The 27253-nt window shown below is 46.4% G+C and overlaps 1 protein-coding gene across 3 annotated transcripts in view; it reads right to left on the bottom strand.

Annotated features, from left to right (window-relative positions):
* Window positions 1–7857: 7857 nt before the first annotated feature.
* Window positions 7858–27253, bottom strand: part of TMEM40 (transmembrane protein 40) — a 43933-nt gene continuing 24537 nt past the window's right edge. For 2 of the 3 annotated variants that reach the window (XM_081526380.1, XM_081526381.1), the window contains 8 exons: window positions 24715–24768; window positions 22420–22455; window positions 22026–22058; window positions 21604–21651; window positions 20848–20919; window positions 20690–20764; window positions 20126–20188; window positions 19117–19269 (listed from right to left, as the gene is read on the bottom strand). In XM_081526380.1, the coding sequence (XP_081382506.1) occupies window positions 19250–19269; window positions 20126–20188; window positions 20690–20764; window positions 20848–20919; window positions 21604–21651; window positions 22026–22058; window positions 22420–22455; window positions 24715–24768 (401 nt within the window). In that variant the 3' untranslated portion in view covers window positions 19117–19249. Of the gene's footprint in view, window positions 7957–19116; window positions 19270–20125; window positions 20189–20689; window positions 20765–20847; window positions 20920–21603; window positions 21652–22025; window positions 22059–22419; window positions 22456–24714; window positions 24769–27253 lie in introns of those variants that run through there. The other variant, XM_081526378.1, reaches the window with a different exon arrangement.

Raw genomic sequence — 27253 nt, 5'->3', positions numbered from 1 at the left:
CTAGTATATCATTATCTCCCTCTAGGCAGCACCCATTCATGGTTTTGGTTTAAGATGAATCCTCAAAGAGGAAAACGATTTTTTCCCCAAGTGGGTCCCTGAGTTGCATCTCTCTCTTTTTTTTCCTGCTAAAGTGTTTTAGTTTCGACCTATCAAACATTTTTAATATAACAATTCTTGAATATACAAAGTTCCATCACAACAGCATCTACAGAATGGGGTAGGGGTGGGGTTATCAAGGGGAAGGACAGGTTTTTAGGTTCCTGACTGCTTCCTTCACCTCTGTTGCCTGTGAGAACATGGTCTTTGCAGAGGACAAGGCAGTTCAGCCAGAGGCCAGGGGCCGCACAGCCCACTCTAAGGTGGCCCAAGTGCGGGCGGCCCCTCCAACATGACATCATTGCCACTTCTCGGGAAAGCTAGATCTGCTTAGGAGACAAGAGGGAAGTGGTTGTTACTGAGAAGAACCTCATCATTCTTCAGCATTCTGCTGACCATGTCTTTGGGGGCATAGGATAGAGTTTTCTAGAGACTGCTGGATTGAAAAGAGCTAAAAATCCACCCGGGAGACGAACAGAAACTGAGTGTGAGCCTACTTCCTGCCAGGAGTCTTGCTGATGACTCTGGAAAGCTAGCATCGCGGTCCGCTAGATGTTTGGAAGGGGAAGGGATGACAGAGCCTTTGGCCCAGCAGGGCTGGAGCCTTGCCAGGTGTTGACCAAGAAAGCCTCCAGGCAGGCCAGGGAGGTCTGTGGGAAGCAGCTTTTGGCAAATGGTCCTCAAGGGAGCCTGGTGGTACATTAGCTTTCAGGCAGAATTTATTGCGTGTGTGAAAGAGAGAAAAGATACAAGTCAGAAAGTATTCAAGAACTAAAGTACCTCCTTCTTGGGGCTTCCCAGGTGGCCTAGTGGTAAAGATCCCACCTCCCAAAGCATGGGGCACGGGTTCGATCCATGGGTCAGGTCAGGAAGATCCCCTGGAGGAGGGCAGGGCAACCCACTCCAGTATTCTTGCCTGGAGAATCCCGTGGACAGAGGAGCCTGGTGGGCTACAGTCCATGGGGTCGCAAAGAGTCAGAAACGACTGTGGCAACTCAGCACACACGCACCTCCTTCTTACAGGTCTGTGGGGGTGGAAATGAGATAATACTTCTGGGTTTGGGAGAGAGACCCAAAACCTGTTATCTTTTGGCAGCCTGGTTTGATGGCTTGGATGTACATTTTACCCCCAAACTCTTCATAAGTCCGAAAGTGAAAGTGCAAGTCGCTCGGTCGTGTCCAACTCTTTGCGACCCCATGAATTATACAGTCCATGGAATTCTCCAGCCCAGAATACTGGAGTGGGTAGCCTTTCCCATCTCCAGGGGAATCTTGCCAACCCAGGATCGAACCTAGGTCTCCCGCATTGCAGGCGGATTCTTTACCAGCTGAGCCACAAGGGAAGCCCGAAGCTTCCCCCAACCCAGCAGTTCCTAGGCGATGTGGTGTGTGGTAATTCCAGTGGGTCCCATGGTCACATGTACGGCTGCACCTTCTTTGCTGTAAAATGAATCCTTTGGTCCAATGTGATGTTTTCTGAGACCTAATGTCAGTGGATCAAACACTCTGCGAATCTTTAGATTGACTGAGAACTTGTAACCCGGAAAGCTAACCCCATAGTCCAAGTATGTGTCAGTCCCAGTCAACACAAATGCTCCTGAGTAGAAGATGTCCAGTGTAATCAACTTGCCATCAAGTGACTGGCGGTGAGTTCCTTGAAGAACGGTGCCATGTTGGCAGCTCCATGTTCATCTTTGTTGCTGGAAAATTGGACATTCAGTAGCGGCAGTAACCAGATCATCCTTCTTTTTAATATTTATATATTTGGTTATGTTGGGTCTCAGTTGCTTCTTGTGGGATCTTTTGTTGCGGTGCATAGACTCTCCAGTAGCGTGTGGGCTTCCTTGCTCTGCAGCACATGGGATCTTATTTCCCTTACCGAGGATTGAACCCAAGTCCTCTGGATTGCAAGGTGGATTATTAATCAATGGACCCCCGGGGAAGTCCCCAAATCATTCTCAGTGAATGCAGAGCCTCTCTCCTGCCACATAAGCTCCACTCATGAGCCTACTGTGCCAAAACTGAGGAGATCAGTGGCAGAAGCTGACTGCTGATGTAGCTGAGTTGCCCTTTCTGCTTGGTTGCCTAGGACCTCTTCAATGATGAATGCTTTCCGCGGACACCAATATGTGGCACAAAGATCTTCACTCCCTGTGTCCATTCCTGTGGATCCACACACATGCCGCTTTCCCAGACCTTCTTGTTCCCAATCTTTAGTATTTATCCTTCCTGTTTTTCTCACTGCCCATAAGTCTGTATTTATTCTTACCTCAGGCAGCTTCTCTTGCCCAGAGTGGATACGATGCCCACGTGATCTGCTCAAAGCCCTGCCCTTTGGGAAGATTCCACCTCATTTATTGTCTGTGAGGGTCACTACGGAATGAGGTTGCCTTGTGGCTAGCCTCTATTTTCAGCTTCTACCCACACACCGAACAGATCCATCTGTGGATCAAGCTTGACCCTTTCTCTCCTTGTCAGGTGGCCACAGGGGGCCCCATGCAGCCACAGGTGTGAGATGAAGGGGCCATGTGGGTGCAGCACTGGTGGGTGACATGGTGGGCTTGGCCACCTGCCTGGGCAGCTTACTTGTGCCCTCTGCCCTAATTGTGCCCCATACCAGACATGCCATCTGACTTCAGATTGTCACGCCTCCCTGACCTCAAGCCATGGGAGGTCTGACAGACGCCAGCATATGAGAGGCTGTGTGGGCCTCCCAGGTGGTGCAGTGGTAAAGAACCCGCCTGCCAACGCAGGAGATGCCGGAGACGTGGGTTTGATCCCTGGGTCGGGAAGATTCCCCTGGAGGTGGGAAAAGGCAACCCACTCCAGTATTCTTGTCTGGGAAATCCCATAGACAGAGGAGTCTGGCGGGCTAAAGTCTGTGGGGTCGCAGAGTCAGACACGACCAGAGCATGCATGCGGAAGGGGCTGGGAGGGCTTCACTTCATGCTCCGTCTCTTCCAGGAGCCACTCCAGGAGGACTTTCTCAAAGGGTGCTAATTTTCGGCTACAGAGTGAATGGCCTTGCTCCAGAACTCTGGGGAGCTGGGTGATGATCCCGTTGGGGCTTGCCATAAACATGTGGCATATTTTCCCTCTCATAGCACAAGCTCTCCCAGGTCATATGGCCAAGAGGCAGAACTGCTATGCAGAACAGCCTGAGGAGTTCACAGAGCTCTTCTCTGCCCAGGACCTGCTCAAAGCTGGAAGCCTTCCACATCACTCAGAAGACAGATTGGATAAGAATTCCCACGTATCAAATATGCGGGCTCCAGCCTACAGAGGTCCACCGGGTGCTGAGCTTCCTTCTGAATGGTGGGAGGTACAAGATGCAATCAGATGTCCTTTATCTTGGAAAGGTGATCCCAGCATGCCCCAGACCACCGGAACACCCCCCAAACCATTGACGTGGTGAGCCCCTGAAACCTATTGGGGTCAACTGACCATCTTCCAGAGTCCCTGTATTCTTGTAGGGTTTATTTCCTACCCCCTGGGACCACATCTTGCTCATCGAGTCCTATTCACACTATGTCACCAATAGGGTGGAACGGTGTGCCGTTTTGCAGAATGTCCAGATGGTCCAGCCCCTTCAGACTGTGTTATGACAGAGGGCGGGAGAGTTAACGCAGCCTGAGCTGGATGGTCAACGTGTACTGTTGTCCGCCCCACATAAAAGTGAACTGTTTCTGGTCCTTCTTCTTGTTAGGGATGGAACAGAATGTATAAGTTAGATCACTGACTGGATGCCATGAACTCGAAGCTATGCTCAGCTGTGTAGCAGAGCTACCACATCCAAGGTGGCAACTGCAGTTGGGGCTGTTATGCAGCTGGGTTTGCAGGAATTCAGTGTCAGGCCCCAGGAACCCCTGGATTTTGCACGGGTTAGATTCCTGAATTGAAAGGGGGTGGATGGGGACTTCCTTCATGGTCCAGTAGTTAGGACCCCACACTCCCAATGCAAAGTGCCTAGGTTCAATCCCTGGCCAAGGAACTAGGTCCCACCTGCCACAGTGAAAGGTTCACATGCCTCAACTAAAAGAAGCCCCATGCCACAACAAAGATCCAAGAGCCCGTGTGGTGCAACTAAGACCTGGCACAACCAAATAAATACAAATATTTTTAAAAGAGGGGGGGACAGATGGGGACCACTACCCCCTGAATCCTTTAGCTCTTACATAGAGATCTCTGAGGAAAGTATTCTTAGACCCGTTTGGCAGATGAGGAAACTGAAGCTTAAAGTTAAAAAAAAAATAGTTTACTTATTATAAAACCTTCTGCTTTGTCAAACCAAAGTATTTGCACTTCACCACTAAGCTACCCAATCAACAGTTGTAATTAGAGCTTGTTTAGGAAAGTGAAAAACAAGATGTCACTGAATTTCTACATGTCCACGCACGTCTATCATGCTTTCTGTTAGAAGGTTTCCCAACAAGTCTAACTTTGGAATCAGAGGGGGCCAATTCTAGCTAATTTCTTAAGAGTAGAAACTCAAACTCAGTTGAGAAAGTTTTGGTAGCTTTTATTCCTGGCAGCTTTTGGATCAGCTTTATTTCCTAAGCTAGATGCCAGGATGTTTCCTCATTTGATTTTTCCAGGAGCGTGATGGAAAAAAAAAAAAAAAAGAGAGTTGCCACCCCAAATTAAAATATTCCCTTCCACGTGGAACAATGCAGCATGAGCCTGCCCAGAGCCAACACTGACTCTTTTGTGCAAATGGTGAAGCAGCCCTAAGAGACTAGGTACAACTACCCTCTATGTCTTCATACCCAAGTCATTTCCTGGGCTCATGGGTCTCAGTTTCCTCATCTGTACAATGGGAATAGTAATAATCTCTACTTCATATGATTGGTGCCTCTTGTTCATCTCTGAGTCTCTAAAATCCCCGGCACAAAATATCATTCACTGAATATGTGCTGAATGAATTAATGAAATTTACAGATTAAATGAAATGGCACATTGTCACAGCACAAGACAAACATTAGATTCTATGGTGGCAGTTTGACAAGGTATATTAAAAGCATGAAAAACACACAGGTTTTTTTTGGTCGTACAGCATGGCTTGTGGAATCTTAGTTCCTCGACCAGGGATTGAACCTGCCATGTAGGCAATTAAAGCATGGAGTCCTCACAGACTTAGAGAACGAACTTATGGTTGCTGGGGGTAAGGATGGGGGTAAGGAATAGTTAGGGAGTTTGGGATGGACATGTATACACTGCTATATTTAAAATGGATAACCAACAGGGACCTACTGATAGCACAGGGAACTCTGCTTAATGTTATGTGGCAGCCTGGATGGGAGAGGAGTTTGAGGGGAAATGGACACACGTGTATGTATGGCTGAGTTCCTTTGCTGTTCACCTGAAATTATCACAACATTGTTAATCGGCTATACTACAATACAAACTACAAAGTTAAAAAAAAAAGCACAAAGTCCTAACCACTGGACCTCCAGGGAATCCCCCACACAGGTCTTCTGACCCAACGATTCCACTTCTGGAAGTGGAAACTTAAGTCTAATAATTTTAATAACATGAATTCATAATGACAACAATCTTAATTAATCAGATAATTAATAATTAAGGATACTTCAGAGATTAAGCCACAAGAATGCTCCTGGAAAAACAACCTAAATATTCATCATTTTTAGGTGCGGCATCTAGACTTGTGACACATGGAAAGGCTTTGTAAGGCTACACACTAAGGCAGTGGTCCTCAAAGTGTGGTCTGGGAACCAGCCGCAGCAGCATCACCTGCAAACTTGGTAGAAATGTAAGTTCTTGAGCTCCACCCCCACCTACTGAATCAGAAATTCCCCATGGGGCTCAGCAAACTGAGTTTTAACAAGCCCTCCATGTGACGCTGATGCACATTCAGGTTTAAGAACCACCGTTCTAAAGTGTTACTAGAGATTTGCTTCTTTGTGAGTGGGGTATTTCAGTGTTATATTTTCTGACTTTCCTGGAGTACGTCAGCATGATATTGCCAAGTGATATGACAAAAATACTCCACTAAAAAAAATGAAGAAAAAGAAAAATTAGATTCTGAGTGGAAGTGAAAAGGGAGAAAAAAGTTATGAAGAAGCATGGGGGGATGGATTAGGAGTTGGGGATTAACATATGCAAACTATTACATATAGAATGCATAAACAACAAGATCTTACCATATAGCACAGGGAACTATATTCAATATCCTGTGATAAACCATAACGGAAACGATATAAAAACTGTGTGTGTGTATATATATATATATGTGTGTGTGTGTATATATACACACACATATAAATAACTGAATCACTCTGCTGTATAGCAGAAACACCATCTTGTAAACCAACTATACTTCAATAAAATAAATTTTAGAAAAAAAAGCATTCCCACCTCCCTAATTTTCTTTTCTTTCCCCCACTTTACTTCTACCCCACACCAATGGGATATTCTGTAGTTATGAACTTAACTAGTGTTCAGGCCATTTTGTAGCTTCGTTTTTTTTTTAATATTACACAGCAGCATTCCCCATGATGCCACAGGCTTCAGAATTATCATTTAAAAAACAGAAATATTAATGTTACTTTAATTATGATAGTTCCCTTGGCAACCTAACTCTTCCTCTGTGTTTTCAATGTTTTGCTGTCATAAATAATGCTGCCACGAATATCTGCACATACACTTTTCCCCAAATTTCAAATTATGTTACTGGGAGAGGTTCTCAGAAGTGGGGTTGCAGGATCCAAGGATAGAAACATTTTTATGGCTCCTGCTAGGTGTTGCCAGGCTGCACTTCCAAAGAGTGGCTACTGGTTTCCACTGCCACTAAGTACTGGAAAGACTGCCAGTTTCCAAACAACCTCCCCAGTGTGAGGGATTATGATTTAAAATAGTTTTGCTAATCTGACGGAGAAAATAAGTTATATTCTTGCTGTTTTAATTTTCATTTCTTGATTAGAGACAATAGCCTCTCCCCTTTCAAAATAAATAGTAAATGTTCTTTTGTAAATGGAGATGGGAGGAAAGCTCTGGACTTCTCACCATTTAACATCTTTGGGCTTGAGTTTCTTCACCTACAAAATGGAGTGATACCAGAGCAACTGGGAAATCAAGTGAAACAAAGTATGGGAAAGTGCTTTTTAACAGTGTATTCTGCGAGTATTGGAAAAGATCTTCATGCTGGGAAAGATTGAGGGCAGGAGGAGAAGGGGGCGACAAAGGATGAGATGGTTGGATGGCATCACCAACTCAACGGACACGAGCTTGAGCAAGCTCCAGGAGACGCTGAAGGACAGGGAAGCCTGATGTGCTGCAGTCCATGGGGTTGCAAAGAGTTGGACACGACTGAGCGACTGAACAACAACTCAGCTTCAAACGACCTATTACTAATTTATTTTAAAATGTTCTGTTTTGTCAACAATCCAAGAAAACCTCCAACCACGGCCCAAATCTTTAAAGTCTTCTTTTTTGTGCTTCGAAGGCTGTGGGCAAAGACCTTTCTCAATTTTTTCCTGTTTTGTTTTTTTTTTTAAGGGAAATAGTACAACGTGCTTGGAGTTTTCCGGAAAAGGGCCACCTTGACTGTAGCAGAAAAAAGCTCAGCGATGCGAGGGCACAGCCTCCCCAGGTCAGCAGACCCTACTTTGCCTTTGGAAGAAGAGCCCTTCTCATCAGGAAAAGTCAAAGACGCTCTTAGAACCAACAGAGACGCTCCAGGTGCCAGAAGCGGACCTCGGGCCCACCTGGCAGGTGTAGGAACCAGAATGCACTGCTTACCCACTCTCAGGAGATGACCGGCGCGCTGTGTTTCTCCGTTGCCAGGAAACCTCGCTTTCCCTAGGCTCACCGATTAGAGCCCCCTCTTGCGTTCATGCCCTGTAATAGCACTTTCAGTTGAGTAAAGAACAAAGACTACTTTTTTCTTTTGTTTTTAATACTTGATTTCAGTAATTTTTATTGTGCAATATAATATGCAGAAAAGTATTCAAGATATATCCACAGCTTGAGAAAGTGTAACCTCCACCTCGGTAAATAAACAGCATTAACAGCATCTGGGACACTTTAAAATAACCTTTCTCCCCATCACACTCCTCCCTCTACAGATAAAAATCCCTCCCAATGCTTAAGTAATCCCTTTTTCACTTTCCTTCATAGTTTTACTACTGGGCTTCCTGGTGGCTCAAACGGTAAAGAATCTGCCTGCAATTTGGGAGACCTGGGTTTGATCCCTGTGTTGCAAAGATCCCCTGGAGAAGGGAATGGCTACCCACTCCAGTATTCTGGCCCAGAGAATTCCATGGACAGAGGAACCTGGCAGGCTACAGTCCATGGGATCGCAGAGCTGGACAGGACTGAGTGACTTTCACTTTCATGGTTCTATTACCTGTACATGTACCTGAAACAACAGAGCTCTGGATTTATCTGTTTGGGGACTTTATCTAAATAAAACCATATGGTTTTACTCAATATTATGTTTGTAAGGTTTCATCTGTGTGCTGCATACAGCAGAAGGGCATTCAGTCTCCTCACTGGGTAACATTCTACGGTGTAACTGTGCTCCAGTTTATCTGTTCTCCTGTTGATGGACAATGGGCTGTTTCTAGCCTGGGATTATTTTGAACAGTGCTGCTGTGAACAGGTTATACATCTCAGAGTGAAACTGCCAGGCAACCAATGTGCATCTCTGACTTTATTAGATAATGCTAAACCATTTTCTGAAGTGGCTGAACAAATAAGTGTACATTCCCACCTGGCATCAGATGTTTTTCCCAGCATTCCACAGGGCTACAGTTGATATTGTCAGACGAATCTTTCCAGTCTGATGAATGTGTAGTGGTATCTCATTGTCATTTTAATTTGTACTTCCTGATAGTTAATGAGCTCAAGCACATCTGCGTATGTTTATTGGCCTATTGGATTTCTTCTTACTTGGGGTCTCATCAATTTTTTAAATCCATTTTCTTTTGGGTTGCCTGTGTTTGTAGCAGAAACCTGTAGTTCCTGCAACTGGCCAGTCTCTGCAGCTGTTATCTCAGATAAACAGATTTTTAATAAACTTTTTATGTTGACATAATTTCAGACTTAGAGAAAATTTGCTAATATAGGACCAAAAACTCCTAGATCCCTTTCACCAGATTTCCAAATGTTAACATATTACCACATTTATTTTATCCTTCTCTCATAAAAAAATCCCAGGGACAAAGGAGCCTGGCAGGCTACAGTCCAAAGGGCCGCAAAGAGTCAGACACGACTGAGTGACTAAGCACTAGTCTCTGGTAAATAACTTTTCTGCTTTTTGAAAGCAGACTGCAGACATGATGCCTTGTTACCCTAAATCCTTCAGTCCCTCAGTCCATGTTTGCTAAAAACATATGTAACTACAGTACAATGACCAAAACCAGGAAACGAATACCAATACGTTAATAGTGTTTTACTAGTGACACATTAATGTTTTATCTACAGACCTTACTCAGATTTTGCCAGTGGTCCCAATCATGTCCTCTGTAACTAAAGAAAATTCAAGACTGTGTTTACATTCATTTATGGTATCTCTTTAGCCTCCATTAATCTGTAACAACTCCTCTGTCTCTGTATTGTATGACATTGATTCTTTTGAAGGGTCTGGATCAGCTTGTGCATTTAGGCAGGAATATCACAGAAGTGATACTGTGTTCCAAAGCATCTTTTATTTTTATTTTATGTTATTTCTATTTAAGACTGGAATAGCACAAGCTTTCCGAAGAATGGAGAAGTGGGAACTTAGTTCACAAACTTCTTCCAAAGCATCATCTTAAATCCCAAGATTGGGGCTTCCTTGGTGGCTCAGAGGTTAAAAACAACAACAACAAAAATCACCTGTCTATGCAGGAGACACAGGTTCAATCTCTGGGGCTCTCCAGGGGCTCCAGCTTGCAGACTACACATCATGGGACTTCACCACCCCCCAGCCCCACAACCATGTGATTATTGGTGCAGTAATCACATGAACCAATTCTTTTATAATAAACAAAGGTATTTGGGTATCTCCTACTGGTTCTGTTTGTCCGGAGAACCCTGGCTAATATATCCAGAACAGATCTCTGTTTCAATGATCTGCTGCAGTGTAACAAACCATTGCAAAGTTGGCAGCTTAAAACACAATGATTTATTGTGTTCATCATTTTTCAAGATGGTCTGAGCTGCGCTGGGTGACTCTTCTGCTTCATATGGTGTCTGCTGTGGCTGGAAAGTCCGAGATGCTTTTTCACTTGCCTGTCTGGTGCCTCAGCTGGGGTGACTGCCAAACTTGGGACCGGTCAGACCTCTCTGCCTGGCTTCCCAGCACAGCCAGCTTGGGATTTGTCACTACAAAGAGGGTTTAAGACAGCCAGATTTCTTACCCGGAGTCTGAATTCCAGGAAGAAAAGCAAAAGCCACCAGGCCTCTTCAAGATTTGGCCTGGGATAGTCATTTATCACTTGTGTTACATTCCGTTGGTCAAGATAAGTCACAATTCCAGCTGAGAGTCAGGGGTTGAGGAAATAGGCACCACCGCCCTCCCTGTGGTGGGGGAGTAGCACATGGAAGGGAGAGGTGGTTGGGGTCCCTCTGCAGAGACCCGCCACCTGGTGACTGTGGGTTCTGTTGAGTGCTGAGACCCAGAAAAGGAAAAAAGATCCTAGGGAACAACTAGTGTCCCTGCCACAGGCCCAGCCCAGAGCCAGCAACGAGGATGTGCTAACTGGCTAAAGCCTCTCAGAACCCACCGCCAGAGCAAGCGGGGGGATCAGGACCCACCCCCAGAATCCATTAAGTGCAGGTTTTTTAGTGGGGAGGATTGAGTTACACAGAGTATGAGATGGTTAAATAGTATCATCATATGAGTTTGAGCAAGCTCTAAGAGATTGTGAAGGACAGGGAAGCCTGGCGTGCTGCAGCCCTTGGGATAAAAAGAGTCGGACATGACCGAGTGACTGAACAACATACCACAAAAAAGTGGTACCTCCTTGTGGTTTCGATTTTTTTCCTTTCCCTAATGAATAATGATATGTGTGTGTGTGTGTGTGTGTGTGTGTGTATAACATAAAATTTACCACTTAACCATTTTAAGTGTATAATTCACAGTGTCCTATAACCATCACCACTATCCGTTTCCAGAATTTTCTCATCACTCTAAACAAACTCTGTCCCCATTACGCAATTACGCTCTCTCTCACCTTCTCCCAGCCTCTGGTAACTTCTATTTATACTTTTTGTCTCTATGAATTTGCCTATTCTAGTGTCTCCTATAAGTGGATCTCATATCTCAGACAATATTTGTCCTTTTCTGACTGGTTTATTTCACTTGACATAGAGTCCTTAGGGTCCATCCATGTTTAGCAGATGTCAGAATTTCATTCCTTTTAGTGGCTGAGCGATATTCCATTGAGTGTGCAGAGTACACTTTGTTTATCCATTCACTCACCTGCTGATGGATGGACACTTAGGTTGGTTCCACATATTAGCTGCTATGAATAATGCTGCTGTGAACATGAGTGTGTAAATACCTGTTTGAGACCCTGTTTTCAATTCTTTTGAGTGTGTATCTATGAGTGGGATTGTTGGGTTCTATGTTTAACTTTTTGAAAAACGGACAAACTGTTTTCCCTAGTGGTTGCTCCATTTATTTTTTTATTCCCACTAGCAGTGCACAAGGGTTTCAGTTTCTCCATAGCCTCATCAATACTTGTATTTTCCCTTTTTTTTTTTTTACGTAATAGCCATTCTAAGAGGTGTGAAGTGTTATCTCATTGTGGTTTTGATTTTTGTTTCCCTAATGACTAACAATATCGAGCAAAGCAAATTGTCCTCCCCAAAGTGAGTGAGCCTCATCCAATGCACCAAAAACCTGCTTTCTTGTACTTGCTGGCCATTTAAAAAATATCTTCTTTGGAGAAATGTCCTTTCAATTCTGTTGTCTTTTTTTCCGTCTCATTTTTGAATTGGGTGGTTTGTTTTGTTGCTGTTGAGTTGTAAGAGTTTGTTTTTAATATATTCTGGATATTAAACCTTTATTGGATATATGACTTTCAAAAAATTTCTGTCCTTCTATGGGTTTTCTTTTCAGTTTTTAAAAAATATTTATTTAGCTGTGTCAGGTCTTAGTTGTGATTCTTGCCACATCACGTGAGATCTTTCCTTGCGGAGCACCGACTATCTAGTTGCAGCGCATGAACCTGGTTGCCCCCAGTCACGTGGGATCTTTGTTCCCCGACCAGATATCAAACCCATGTCCTCTGCATTGAAAGGCAGGTTCTTAACCACTGGACCACCAGGGAAGTTCCTGTCTTTTTATTCCTGAAAGTTTCCTCTGATGCACAAAAGAGTGCAAGTTTATTCTTCAAAGGAAAATTCAGTGACAGAAAAAATACCATGGAAATAGCAAAAATACTGGCTACAACCAAGTGGCCCAAAGTAGAGTTCCGGGATCACTCTAGACTAACTCTCCCCCTTCATTCATTCATTCACTCAGTGACTCATTCATTTATTTATTTTGGACAGACTCAGAGCCTAGCTGGGGAGACCAGTATGGACCCAGAGGATTGCCCGGCTTTGTGTAAAGAATTCCAGCCCTGGGGAAAGGCAGTGGGGGTGGGGGAGAGAGGAGGGGCTGCGGGTGGGTGCACACTTCCAGCCATCCTGTGGACCAGACCTTAATGTCACCAAGTGTGCCCTTCTTCTCTGCTCCTGTGGCCCCGCCTCCAGTCTCATCCCTAGTCTGGGCCCCCTGAGAAGCTAGCACAGGATGAGATGAAGTGAAAAAGAACTTCCTTCCCTAACATCCATGGGTGAGAAAACGGGGAGAGAGTGGCAGGCTGGGATGATGCAAATCAAGCTCCAGGGGAAGAAGACGAGGAAAGTGGGTCAGGTGGAAGGGTCTCGTCCGCTGGGTAGTCTAAGGAAGGTTCAGTGGGTGTCGGGGAGTCCTCAAGCCAGCCAGCTGTCTCCCAGGAAAGGGCCTGTCTAGTATGTCTCCAAGTCAATGGCTGGGAGCTTCCCGCCAGAAGCACAGCCTCAGTGCAATCCCAGAGCACAGCAGCCCTTGGTCAACTAGATTCCCTGTAGCTGGAGGTCACGCCCATTCTCATGGCCCCCAAGGGGCCACCAGAGTGATCTTTCTAAAAGGCAATCTCCACGCCTCTCCTCTGCTCAAACACCTTCCAAGGCTCCCCAGTGTCCTCAGGCTAAAGTCCCAGGTCCTTTGGGGGAAGCGAGGCCACCTGCCCTTGTGTGCTGTCTTGCCCACTAATCCTCACGCCTACTCAGCCATGCTGGGCTGATCCCTGTTGCCCCCACACATGCTATCCTTTCACTCCTCCCCACCCTTGCCCATCCTGGGCCCTCTGCCTGCAAAGCCCTTCCCTACACCTTCCCCGCACAGCTCAGTCCCCACATCAAGCGTGTCCCCCAGGTTCCCAGGCTGTCAGCAGAATCCCTGCCTCCATCTCTGGTCCTGCCTGGCTCCTGTGGAGTAGACGCAGGAGGATTCCCCGGGGCTGTGTCAGGAGAAGGAGACATCAAGCCCAGCACAGCTGGACTTCTCTCCTTTCCTCCCAAGGCAAACTGGCTTGGATGACCTTGAAATACTCTCATACCCATGTCCTCCCTCCACTGTGGTCATGGCAGAAACCCAGCACACGGAGTCCAAGGCAACCAGAGATAGAAGCTCCCTCCTGCACCCCACTCCAAGCCCTTCTTGCCCACCCTATGTTGCAACCCTGCCTTCCTGGACTCAGGATTCAGGGCTCTATTTTTAGACAGCTTGTTGGACTGGGGCTCCTGGAATCTGCCTGAGGCCTGAGGTGTAACCAGTGCCCCGCTGGCACTGGCCTTGAGCCCTAGCTGGGCAGAGAAGCGGTGAGGGGTTCCCGGGGCCATGTCCCAGGGAGGCAGTGCACCAGGGCGGAGAGACCCTCTGCTGAAATCTGGAGGTGGGGGCTTTCTCTCCCAGGGCACAAGGGGCTCCTACAAATTGACCCACCTGAGACCCTCCCTTGACCACTGGGCTCAGAAAGGCCAAGGTTACCAGCAGGAGGTCAAACTCACGTCCTCACAAAGCAGTCAGGCTGCCAAACTTTGGAAAGATGAAGAGAAATGATTGTGGCCTTCTTGCTCTGGCTTTCTCTCCCATTCTGTGTGCACCTCCTCCAGCTCCCGTCTCCCAGCTCATGCTATGGAGAGCTCCCCACCGTCCACGGCCTGCAGGTGGGATCCACTGTTGTTTGTTTGACTGTACAGGCTCTTCATTGCTGCATGAAGCAATGCTCTCCAGTTGCTGCACATGGGATCTTAGTTCCCTGACCAGAGATCGTACCCAGGCCCCCTGTATTGGAAGGAGGAGTCTTAACCACTGAGCCACAAGGGAAGTCCCAGGATCCAGATTTCTTTGACCACAAATGACTGGAAAAAACTTTTTTTAATTGTGATAAAATACACACAACATAAAATGCACCATCTTGACTATGCTTAAGTGTACCATTCAGTGGCATAAAGTACATTCATATTGTTTTGCAACAGTCACCTCCACCTAGCTCCAGAACTTTCTCATCTTCCCAAACTAAAACTTTATCCTATTAAACCCTAACCCCTTAACCTCCCTACCCCTACCTTTACCCTTGACTACTCTAGAGACTTCATATAAGTAGAATCATTCAGATTTGTCCTTTTGTATCCGGCTTATCTCACTGAGCACAATATCCTTGAGGGTCATCCATGTTGTCCCATGTGTCAGAAGTTTATTCTTCTTTTCTTTGTTAAATTATTTTCTTTATTTATTTGGCTGGGGTCTTAGCTGCAGAGCTCGCAGGCTGAGTAGCTGTGGCATGCAGGCTTAGCTGCATATGGGATCTTTGTTCTCCAACCAGGGACCAAACTTGTGTCCCCTGCATTGCCAGGTGGGCTCTTTACCACTGGCCTCACCAGGGAAGTCTCAGAAGTTTATCCTTTTTTTAAGGCTGAATAATACACCATTGTTGTACACAGACCATATTTCGTTTAACCATTCATCTGCTGATGGGACACTTGGGTTGCTTCTACCTTTTGGTTACTGTGACTCATGCTGTTATGAGCACGAGTGTGCAAAAATTTCTTTCAATCCCTACTTTTGATTCTTTCATGCATATATATCCAGAAGTAGACTTGCTTGATCATAAGTTGATTCTATTTTTAATTTTTTGAGGAACAACTCTATTGTTTTCCATAGCAGAATTTGACATTTAAAAAAATTAGTTGCCAACGTTAAACAAAATCTGGGTTTCCTGCTCCTGTTGAGAAATGAGAGGTCTAACATCACTCCCAGAATCAGTCTCGTTGGGCAACCCCCCACTGCGGGCAGCTCAAGGTCCTGGCTCCACAGGACTCTCCCTCAAGCTTCGTGGTTCCAGCCTCTTCCCTGTGTTCCCCCAGCCCTGGGTGGTTGGGGCTGCCTCCTCAGTAAGGCTCTGTGAGACCTCCGTGGTTCCTCTGTGCCTTTCCAGTCTCCTGTATCTGTTAACAATCTCTGTTAAACACCGGCTGTGGTCCTGTTTTCCTGGCCGGCTCTGGCTGGTCCCACTCAGCTGGTGTTCCTGGCAAAACTGGACAGTCGCTGCCCCCTTTGGTCAGCTCCCTTGGCCCCTCTCTCCCATGCTCCCCGTTTTTCTTTCATTTTTATTTTTTTAAGTATTTATTTGGCTGTGTGGAGTCTTAGTTGCATCATGTAGGATCTTTTAATTGCAGCACGTGAACTCTTAGTTGCGGCTTGTGGGAACCTGGGGCCCCTGCCCTGGGAGCGTGGAGTCTAAGTCACTCGACCACCAGGGACATCCCTATGCGCCCCGTTTTTCTCCACCGGGCTGACTCTGCCTGCCCCTGAGGGCTCTGATGTGCCCCCCTGCCCGAATCAAGTACCTTTAATCTATGTCAGAAACGTGGTGATCTCATGTGACCCTCGCCGCACACTGTGACGTGGCTGCTACTGTGATCCCCATTGTACAGATGAGGAAGCTGAGGTCGGGACAAGGAAGGCTAAACCACCCTGCCCGCCAGTCAGGAGGCTCATGTTTCTGTTGTGAAACCTTGCCTTCTGTTTGTCTATTTGATAAATGTCTTATCGGCGCACTCCAGGCTCCCTTTTGAGGAAAGTGAGTTATACACAAGGGATTGAAATCTAAACCTCAGAAGCCAACTTTCCATGTCTTAGTTTTCCCATCTGTACAACGGGGATCATGGACAGGGGCTACCTCTCAGAATTATGACGAGGATGAAATGACGTCAGAATGATAAGGATGAAATGAAAAGTAACAAGTACTGAGCAAATGCTAGCTGCTGATACTATCATCTAAACATAGAGAGATTATTCTGTAAAGTATGAAATGCCCAGTGGCTGGAAATGATGCTTATGGAGAGTATGTAGTAACGGAAAAATGCTTATTATGTATGCGAGAAAAAAAGGCCTGAAATCAAAACAAATGAACTCATGCAGTAAAAAGACTCACAGGAAACACACCAAAATACCATCTGTGGTTCATTTTAGTTCTGGGATTCAGGGAGACTTTTTTTCTAAGGAAATGTTTTTTTTAAAAAAGTAACACATCACTAAAAGGAAGCAAGGGTGCTAAGACACTTCAGTCGTGTCCGACTCTGAGACACTAGGCACTGTAACCCTCCAGGTTCCCCTGTCCATGAAACTCTAGGCAAGAATACAGGTCTCCTGCATTGGCAGGTAGGTTCTTTACCACTAGCGCCATTTGAGAAGCCCACCCCCCTCTCACCACAAAAAAGAAGCATAATCCTCTTCAAACTGATTTGCAGGTGCAAAGTGATCCCAGCAGAGTTCCCACCGGCTTCTCGGCTTCTCGGCAGAAATTGACAAGTTGATCCTAAAGCTTGTGTGGAAATGCAAGACACCCAGAACAGCCAGAACAAACTTGGAAAGAAGGAACATGGCTGGAGGGCTGGGCCCCAGGTGACGCTGTCAGGGCTGAGCTGAGAGCTGAGTGTTGAGAGAACATAGCCGTGACTATCAGGAACATTCCCTACTCGTGGGTCACTTTATTCTCCTGAAATAAGGCCTTAAGCTTCACTGACAGAGGCCTCTTAGAACAGAGCAGGAAAATTCTTGCAGTACCAGGTGCTCTGGGAGGCAGCAAGGCTTTCATCCTTTGAAGTGTAAGAGTTGAGTTGGAAAATCCCAGAAACGAGAAAACGTAAAAGTCCTGAGCAATTCTCTAGTCTCACGGTTTTAAGTTTTCACCAGACCACAGTGATTGGAGGGCAAAGGATAACCAGTAAGATATTCATAAAACTTTCTTTTTTTTTCATTTTAATGCCCATTTTGTTTCTGATGATAATGTCCCTGCTTTTTTGATTTGGGACTACTATCCTTTCTATTATAAACCAATGCTGACAGTTGATTTTTTTGTTATTTTTTAAAAATAATTTTATCTATTTATTGATTGTGCTGGGTCTTCGTTGCTGCTCAGGCTTTTCTCTAGTCGCTGTGAGCAGGGGCTCCTCTCTAGCTGCGGTACAGGGGCGTCTCACTGACGGGGCTTCTCTTGTTGCGGAGCAGAGCCTCTAGGGTGCAGGCTCGATGGTTTGAGGCACACAGGCTGAGCTGCTCCGAGGCAAATGGGATCTTCCGGGATCAGGGACCGAACTGTGTCTCCTGCACTGACTGACAGGCAGACTCTTTACCACTGAGCCTTCAGGGAAGCCCTGTTTTTTTGTTATTTTTATTTAATGGGAAAAGTAAGGAGTTGGTAGCCCTCCTTTTCTCACTTGATAAAAATATTCTGTAACTCTGAGAAATCCCAAAGCTGAGAAATACTGGGAAAAACTGCAGCTGCCTCAGGGATGCTCTGCCCACCGTGGGCACTGGCCTACCGAGCTCTGTAGGGCAGCCTGGCAGCAGAACACAGGCCTGGGGCCCACTCACACCCTGCCCCAGACTTGCTGTGGGAACCTGACAAGTTATTCCATGTCCTTGAGTCTCCGTTTCTCCATCTGCAGAATGAGGGGGACGTACATATCTCAAGGCTGTTGTGAAAATTCAACCAACACAGCGGACCGGGACCTGCGGAGGCGCTTGAGAAAGTGTCCTTCAGAGTCTACGGGCTCCGAGAAGGTCCCCATTTTTCTCTTCTGCAAGTTGAAGAGTCCTCGGTTCACACTGTGGTTTCTTCTTCTGTGTCTTCTCTAGTTTGTCACTGTCACTCTTGACAGGTGAATCTAGAACACATTCTATCGGTGTGGCCTGACTGGGCACAAGAGAACATACTCTCACCTCCTTCAATCTAGACTCTATACCTCGGTTAATGAAACCCAAGTTTACCATGGATTTTTTGTGCTCTTATCTCACTTCTTTGGTATTTACTGAGCTAAGAATGCCTAACAGCTCTAGATCTTTTTTCACAAGAATATTTGCAAAACCCTGTCTCCTATTCCAAACCTGTGCAACTGAAGTCTTGGACCTAAAATGACAGTCTTTTTGCATTTATTCCCTTTTATAGTTTGCCCAGTGGGAAAGTAACCCTCTGACTCAATGGGGTCAGAGAAGACCCCGAATGTATTCTCACACTCAAGAAACCTAAAGGAATACTTAGCTGACTCTTTGTAGTCTAGGGAAGAGAGAGTTTATTTGAATCTTGATGGAGTCCAAGGGTAGCAGGGCTGACCCTGGATGAGCCGAGGGAAGACGCCTGATGCTGTGGCTTTAGTCCCCCAACACCTCACCTGTATCAGGTTTATCCCAGGGGCCCAATGTGGTGCTCCCCGGCCTCAGAGTGGTGGGCCAGGATGGCCTGGGGACTTGAAAGAAATCACAAGCCCAGACAGATGACAGCTTGCAGTGCCCAGGGGCTCCTACTGTCTCCAGACAGGAGTGATATCCCAGAACCCCCCTGCTGATCCAGGCCCCCGTGTAGGGCACAGACCCGCACCCTCCCCGCTCCTGCCATCATCCTGGCATCTGGGTTTCATGCTGACACTGCCCGAGGGACACCTCAGCCCAGCTGGTGCCAACATTCACACCACATGGAAGGCAAAGCGCTTTCTTTATTGCTCTAGTGTGGCCCACCCGTGTGTCTCCCAGAATGCCGCTCTGTCCTCATGGGTGGAGAGGATGCAGTGGTGGTCACACCAGGGCCTGGCTGCCCACCAGGCACTGGCCTCAGTCAGTCTTCCTGATGCCTGGAAGGCAAAGCCCACAGGATGGCATGGGATTCCGAAGGCAGCCAGGCCTCCTCCCCACCATTACCCCAGAGGCGCAAATGCCCCTAACAGATGACATAAGGCAGTCATGACCCACAGCCATTACAGCTCATTTCCCCTTTAGCATCAGATGGATTAAAGGAGATGGAAGTCTCTGACCTAGAGACACACAGCCCCTGGCCCATCAGTTTTGCGATGTAATGGTAGGCACAGAGCTGCTGGTCAAGAAAGAGGATCTCCTCTAGCCCTGTCCAGCCACTCTAGCTGTGTGATTCTGGCCTAGTCACTCTACCTCTCTGAGCCTCAGTTTCCTCGCCGGTCAAGTGTAGGAGAACTAAAACCCACTCCCAACCTGAGTTGCTATTAAGCAAATAAAATCACAGAGAAGATACTGCTTGGAGAGGCTCAAAGTTCTCTCAGCGAATGAGGAATACCCTGGTCCCCTCTGCTTTTCCACAGTGGCTCACACCTAAGGACTTTTGCATCCATTCCTCACTTGATTTTCACAATACCTTTGTGCTAGGTATTATGACACCCATTTTTCCAGCTGAGGAAACTGAGGCTAAAAGAGGCTCCCCAGAAATAGGAGACTGGAGGAGGTAGGACTTGCACATGGACATGAACTTGGGCAAATTCAGGGAGGTGGTGAGGGACAGGGAAGCCTGGCGTGCTGCAGTCCATGGGGTCGTGAGACTGAGCGACTGAACAACAACAGGCCTTGAACCCAGGCCCTCAGCTCCAGGCTCTGTCTCTTTCCTATATGCTAAGGCTCATTTGCAACAGAAGACCCTGGTGGGGAGAGACAAAGTGAACAGAGGGAGAATGTTAAAGTTACCTATCAGCCGAAACTTCTGGAAGAAGGGGATGAAGCCGTGCAGGACGCTGTGTATTCGGTACACTGCCAGAAACAGAGAGAAAGGCGATGGAGCTCTGTGCCCCTTTAGAGGGACCCCAAGGGCAGACCTCCCCCTGCCCACTCTTAGACAAAGGCCTCACCCATACAAACAAAGCTCTGATGGAATTTCAGGCAGCAGGTTAAGCTTAGATAATAGGCCTGAGTTATTATTATTGAAAACAACCATGAACACAGTAACAATGCCAGGAAACTAGGCGAATTCAGCACCCCACTCCATTAACTGCCTTGTTTTCAGTATCTGGCTAATTCTGTTTGTTTGCCACTTTAAACTGTTTCTGTTGTATTTTTATGGAGCTGCCCATTTTTTTCCATGGGGTTGTGCCAATGACCTCTCATTGACCTTGAGAGCGGTCAGGAAGCAAACACGAGCATAAAGAAATCTTTACAAAATATTTAGGTCGTGGCTTTCCGGCCCTTGGTGAGCCTCTGGGGCCAGCCCATCCACTGCCCCCACACCAGACTCTGCTTGCGGTGGGGCCTTACCCAGGCCAAAGTAGATGCCAACAGTCTCCAGGGAGGCAAAGGTGAGCAGGCCGACCCCAAGGGACATGAACCAGTCTGCAGGGGCAGCAAAGGAGAGAATGATCAGCCTGCAGATCCAGACCCCCGCCCCCTATTCCCATGCCGCACACCCCACTCACCTGTGTAATAGTAATAACACACCAGCAAGGCCCCAATGGCAAAGCAGAGGAGGATGAAATGGAAAAACTCATCTGTGAAGGCAGAGGTGGGGTTACAGTTTACCTCTTTCTCTTTTCTTTTAATTATCTGAAAGTATTCTTATTTCTGCTCAAAGGGAGCTTTATTCACTGTTCCAGGGTCTTCCCTGGCAGCCCAGTGGTTAAGACTCCGGTCTTCCACTGCAGGGAGCTTGGGTTTGATCCCTGGTTGGGGAAATAAGAGCCCTTGTGCTGCCAGCATGGCCGAAAATAAAATAAAACCATGGTATCCCTTCCTACCCTCACCCTTCTCTTTGAGACCCCCACGAATGCAGGCCTATAGCTGAGAAGGTCCCACTGGTTCTCACAACTTCTTCCCCAGAGTCCAGCCCACCCAGTCACTGCTCTCCATCATGGCCGTAAGGCCTGGAGGGCAGTTCTCATCCTGGTGACTCCGTGTACAACAGAAAGAGCACACGACCAGGGTCCAAGCTCAAGTCGTGCCCCTCACTAGCTATAAGACCACTTCCTGACCCTGAGCCTCAGTCTTCATATCTGCAAAATGGGCATCACTGGACTACCCTCTCAAGGTGATTCCAAGCTGAGGAGTTTGTGAACTGCAAGGCTGGTGGCAGAGGTGGGCTGTGATTACTTTTGTTCCAGGCCACCAGCTGACTTCCTCCCCAGAGAAATTGGAATCAGACAGCGGCGGCAGCCCTAGAACCTCAATCTCCTTACCGTCCTTCTTTATATTCAGTCTTCTTAGCTGAGAGGCCTCCATTTCTCCTGGGAACAAGAGAGATGAGTGTTTAACTCTAATGTGGAACAACTCAGGGATCCTCTCTGAGGAGGCCTCACTGAGAAGGGCTCTCCCGGGTTCTAGTTCCTGGGTCAGAGGGCACTCACTTCAGGGTGGTCAGGGGAAAGCTGGAAGGTGGGGTGACTGTCCTTGCACCCCCACTGACCCCCTCCTCCTCCATAGGCCTGAGTCTGTTCTGCTCCACGTCCCCTGAGCCCGGAGGCCCCTTTTCTGGATCACATGACAACCTGGGTGGTGATGGCATCGCTGCTGGAACCGACTCCCACTCCCACCTCCCAGGCTGTCTGTAGTCTGTCCCAGGCCTTGGAATCCAGGCACCTACCGCTACCTGCATATTTACCACTTGCGGGGGTAGAGCCTCTCCTTCGGAGTCCTGGAAATTAGAAACTCAACATTAGTGTCCAGGCCAGCTTGGGTCCTTAACAGATGCCACAGGTGACCTCTGAAAATGCCCCTGTCAGATTCTCCAGTCCCTAGGGGATCTTTCTATCTATAGACTATTATCAGTAATCCCTTTGCTCTTGCCTGGACCCCCTTTCTCACCTCCTCTGGCCCCCCTCATACCACAGCCAGCCCTGCCAGCCTGCTGAGCCCAGGTGCTGCCCAGAGTGGATATGGGGTCCCATCTTTCGCAGTCATATGTCTGACAGCAGCTGGCTGTCTCAGGGGAAAGATGATGCCCAGACCTCATCAACACCAGCACCGATGTTCCCCCGCCCCTAACAGACACTCACCTGACTCTCCTGAAGGCACCACCTCCCTGGGAGCACCTGCACAGAACAGAAATCAGTGATTGTGTACTTGTATGCTCTGGGTGGTAAGAAGTTACACTCCAGGGAAGGTGGAACTCTCTCACCCAGAGGCTTTCCACTGATCTACAGGGGGCACTGGAGCAAACTGGAGGGCTCTTTTTCCATCTAAAGGGACAGGTGCCACGCAGCAGTCCCTGAAAGCTGCCACAGTAACGCCTGCCCCATATTACAGGTCTAGAGAGGCTAGAAATTCAGGTTTTTACATAAACTTCTTGACTATAAAAAAGTTGGCAACTCACATTCCATCCAATCAAAGATATCATGGTTTGTGAGAATGATGTCATTTTATGGAAGGAAAACTATAGCCAATAATAACTGTGGGTTGCCAGTGATTTTAAGATGCACCCCGATTTCACAGATGTCCAGATGTGAAAAACTATTAGTTGCAGAATTGAATTGATGAAATATATTAAGAATAACGGGGGTTGCCAGGTGGCTCAGTGGTAAAGAATCTGCCTGACAATGCACGAGATGCAGGAGACGTGGGTTCCATCCCTGGGTCAGGAAGATCCCCAGGAGGGCATGGCAACCCACTCCAGTATTCCTTCCTGGAAAGTCCCATAGAGAGAGGAGCATGGCAGGCTACAGTCCACGGGGCCACAAAGAGTCTGCCACAATTGAGTACGGATGCACCATTAAGGATAATAATAAAGACATGCTGGGATCCAGATAAAGCACATCTGCACACACAGCCATCAGTTTGCAATCTGTGCCTGTTCATTGCTCTCCTGACGCAGGTGAGGACAGTTAGGCCAGCACCCCCAGCCCCATCAGGCCCAGAGGTTTACAAGACAAGCTGGGTTGTACGCTGGGGGCCTTGGCCCCGACCGCAGTATCAAGCTCCTTGTCGGGCTGCTCAGGATGAGTCGAGCCCTGTCCCTGCGCTGAGCTGCAGCCTTCTCTTTAATCTGGCCTGGGCGGCCCTCCACCTCATCACCCTCTGGTTCTTGGGGCCTCTCCTGTCCCCAATGACTTCTCTCCTAGCCTGTCATCTTCTTCCCCTCAGGGCAGGCAGGAGCCCCAACTCTGTACACTTCCCTCCTCCAGGTCAGCCCCAGGACACAAACACCGGGAGGGGGCACTCAACTCATGGCAACAAACATTCAGGACGCCGAACTGTCTTCAGGGCTGATGTGCAAACAGGAGCCACTGTCTGCAAGTCATCAAAGAGAGGCCACCACCGAGGGGACGGAAAGCAACCAAGAACAGCATGAAATGAGACTCCCATAGTGTAATTACCAAATGCCTCCAATGTCTTGGGGGCAATTCATTACTTGGAGGAATTAATTCACAAATACATGATGATATTTATGTTTCGACAGTGAATATGACTTACTTTTTGAAGAGAAAAAAACATTTAAAATATATGTATATATATATAAAACAGTTTCTCATTTTACATCCAGTGAAAACTTTCTTGCACGACCTGAGCAATTAGAAACATTTTTTTTCTAAATCAGATAACGCCTGTTTTTGTTAAAAAGAAAGAAAAGCAGAAAACTCAAAGAAGACAGTATGACAATTAAGTACAATGCTGCCACCCAGTGGCAGCCACTGGTAATAGCTTGATGCAGAACACTAAGACATCTCATTTACATTTCTTTGAACGTCTTTGTTTCCTGCTGTATTCCTCGGGTTATTATCAAGAGTTAGGAGACCAAGCAGATTATGGAACTGCTGGATTAAACAAAGTTAAAACAGACTTTCTTAACTGGCAGTGTGCATTTGTGAGGCTTTCTGGTAAACTAGTTCATTCCTACAAATTCCTCCATCTCATCACAGTGCTACCAAGCAAAGTGGCATAATATTTACATCTGCTTGCTGTAAAAGTGACGATGCTTAGAGACAATTACTCTATAATGTAAGTGTTGTAGAGATCAGGTCCTTAATTTTCCCATGCATGCTTAAACAACCCAGTATTCCAAGAGAGAGGGTACTGATCAAGCTCTATCTTGCAGGAACTGGTCACAGCCACCCTGAAAGTCGAGGCAATAGATCAGAATATACTCTGGCATGGTCTGACTGTGGTAGAAAACGCCTGTCCCCACCTCCATCTGCTCACGTTGTAACCACTCACCTAGTCACATCTCATATATCCGCCAACGACTTTCAGCTCATGAAACACCCTCATCACCTTGTTTCCTCCCAACAAATCCCTAAGCCTTCATGCCCTTTGCTTTATTCTGTTTCGCCCAAAGCCACTGGACAAACAATTACCTTCATAGAGTTGAAGCTCATCCTTCGAAACGTCAGGCTCCCCATGCTCAGCACCTGGGTGGAGACAAAAATCTGTTAGTTAGCTCCTCCCAGTAACAGCACCCCAGAATGGCTTCCCTCTTCTGGTATTGGAAGCTTTAAAAAGTAACATAGCCCTTGTGTTGAGGGTGAGGTGGGAGGTTTTCAAGAAGCAAGACAGCCTTACAAGAGATTTCCTGCTACTCTGACACCCCTCACACATCCTGAGGTGACCATGTTCAACTGACTAAGAAAGAACTGGGGGCCTGAGAGGACCTGGGCCTTGTGCAAAGTCGGTAATACCAGCCACAATTTATTGAACACTTACTTTATACCAACATTGAACTAGGTAATTTATAGTTGATATTCCATTTGACCCTCTTGGAAATTCCGTGAAGAAGGTATTAATACCTCTCCCTCCCCAATTTACAGATAAGGAAACTGAGGCTCACAAAAGCTGTTATTCTCTGAAGGTCACACAGCCAGGAAGTGGCAATTCTAAGGTTCAAATCCAGGTCTGTTGCCAAGGTCTGCTTTCCTGGTCATTTTTATCTCCAGAAATAGGATCCAGACCTCAGGTGCAGAGTCATGGGAACATTTATTAAACACCTTGTGTGTGCCAGGATCTGTAGTAGGCATTAATTCAGTTTCTTTCCCCCAAGTTCTTTTCTTCCCATGATCAATTTAGGCTAACATTTATTAAAGTTGTTTTTTTTAAAAAAACACAAAATTATATTTTTCTTATTATAAAAATAAAAGAATCTTATCATAAAACATCTATAGTAAAAGTCAGTTCAAAAAAAAGAAAAGAAAAATCATTCATAATATAACCATCCACCTGCTGCTGCTGCTGCTAAGTCGCTTCAGTCGTGTCCGACTCTGTGCGACCCCATAGACGGCAGCCCATCAGGCTCCGCCGTCCCTGGGATTTTCCAGGCAAGAGTACTGGAGTGGGGTGCCATTGCCTTCTCCATAACCATCCAGAGATAACCATTATTAGCATTTTGATATTTTGCTTTCCGGTCTTGTTTATAATCACGTATGGGTCATTTTTAACAAAATATATAACAAAATGTGGTCAACTGGAGAAGGGAATGGCAAACCACTTTAGTATTCTTGCCTTGAGAACCCCATGAACAGTATGAAAAGGCAAAAAGATATGACACTGAAAGATGAACTCCCCAGGTTGGTAGGTGCCCAATATGCTACTGGAGAAGAGTAGAGAAATAACTCCAGAAAGAAGAGATGGAGCCAAAGCAAAAATAACACTTAGTTGTGGATGTGACTGGTGATGGAAGTAAAGTCCGATGCTGTAAAGAACAATATTGCATAGCAACCTGGAATGTTAGGTCCATGAATCAAGGTAAATTGGAAGTGGTCAAACAGGAGATGGCAAGAGTGAAAGTCGACATTCTAGGAATCAGCGAACTAAGATGGACTGGGATGGGTGAATTTAACTCAGATGACCATTATATCTACTACTGTGGGCAAGAATCCCTTAGAAGAAATGTAGCCCTTATAATCAAAAAAAAAGTCTGAAATGCACTACTTCGGTGCAATCTCAAAAATGACAGAATGATCTCTTGTTCATTTCCAAGGCAAACCATTGAATATCACAGTAATCCAAAGTCTATGCCCCAACCACTAACGCTGAAGAAGCTGAACAGTTCCATGAAGACCTACAAGACCTTCTAGAATAACATGAAGAAAGATGTCCTTTTCATCATAGGGGCAAAAGTAGGAAGTCAAGAGATACCTGGAGTAACAGGCAAGTTTGGCTTTGGAGTACAAAATGAAGCAGGGCAAAGGCTAACGGAGTTTTGCCAAGAGAACGCACTGGTCATAGAAAACACCCTCTTCTAACAACACACAAGAGATGACTCTACACATGGACATCACCAGATGGTCAACACTAAAATCAGATTGATTATACTCTTTGTAGCTGAAGATGGAGAAGCTCTATACAGTCAGCAAAAACAGCAAAAACCGGGAGCTGACTGTGGCTCAGATCATGAACTCCTTATTGCCAAATTCAGACTTAAATAGAAGAAAGTAGGGAAAACCACTAGGCCATTGAGGTATTACCTAAATCAAATCTCCTACAGTTATACAGTGGAAGTGACAAACAGGTTCAAAGGATTAGAGCTGATACAGTGCCTGAAGGACTATGGACGGAGGTTTGTCACATTGTACAGAAGGCAGTGATCAAGACCATCCCCAAGAAACAGAAATGCAAAAAGGCAAAATGGCTGTCTGAGGAGGCTTTACAAATAGCTGAGAAAAGAAGAGAAGCTAAAGGCAAAGGAGAAAAGGAAAGATATAACCATCTGAATGCAGAGTTCCAAAGAATAGCAAAGAGATGTAAGAAAGCCTTCCTCAGTGATCAATGCAAAGAAATAGAGGAAAACACTAGAATGAAAAAGACTAGAGATCTCTTCAAGAAAAATTAGATACCAAGGGAACATTTCATGCAAAGATGGGCACAATAAAGGACAGAAATGGTATGGACCTAACCGAAGCA

Source organism: Giraffa tippelskirchi, chromosome 9, assembly GCF_054371585.1.
Source record: "Giraffa tippelskirchi isolate mGirTip1 chromosome 9, T2T-mGirTip1v1.2.pri, whole genome shotgun sequence".
NCBI lineage: Eukaryota > Metazoa > Chordata > Mammalia > Artiodactyla > Giraffidae > Giraffa > Giraffa tippelskirchi.
Note: the sequence above shows the minus strand (reverse complement) of the source record. Positions and strands in the feature narration are given on the sequence as shown.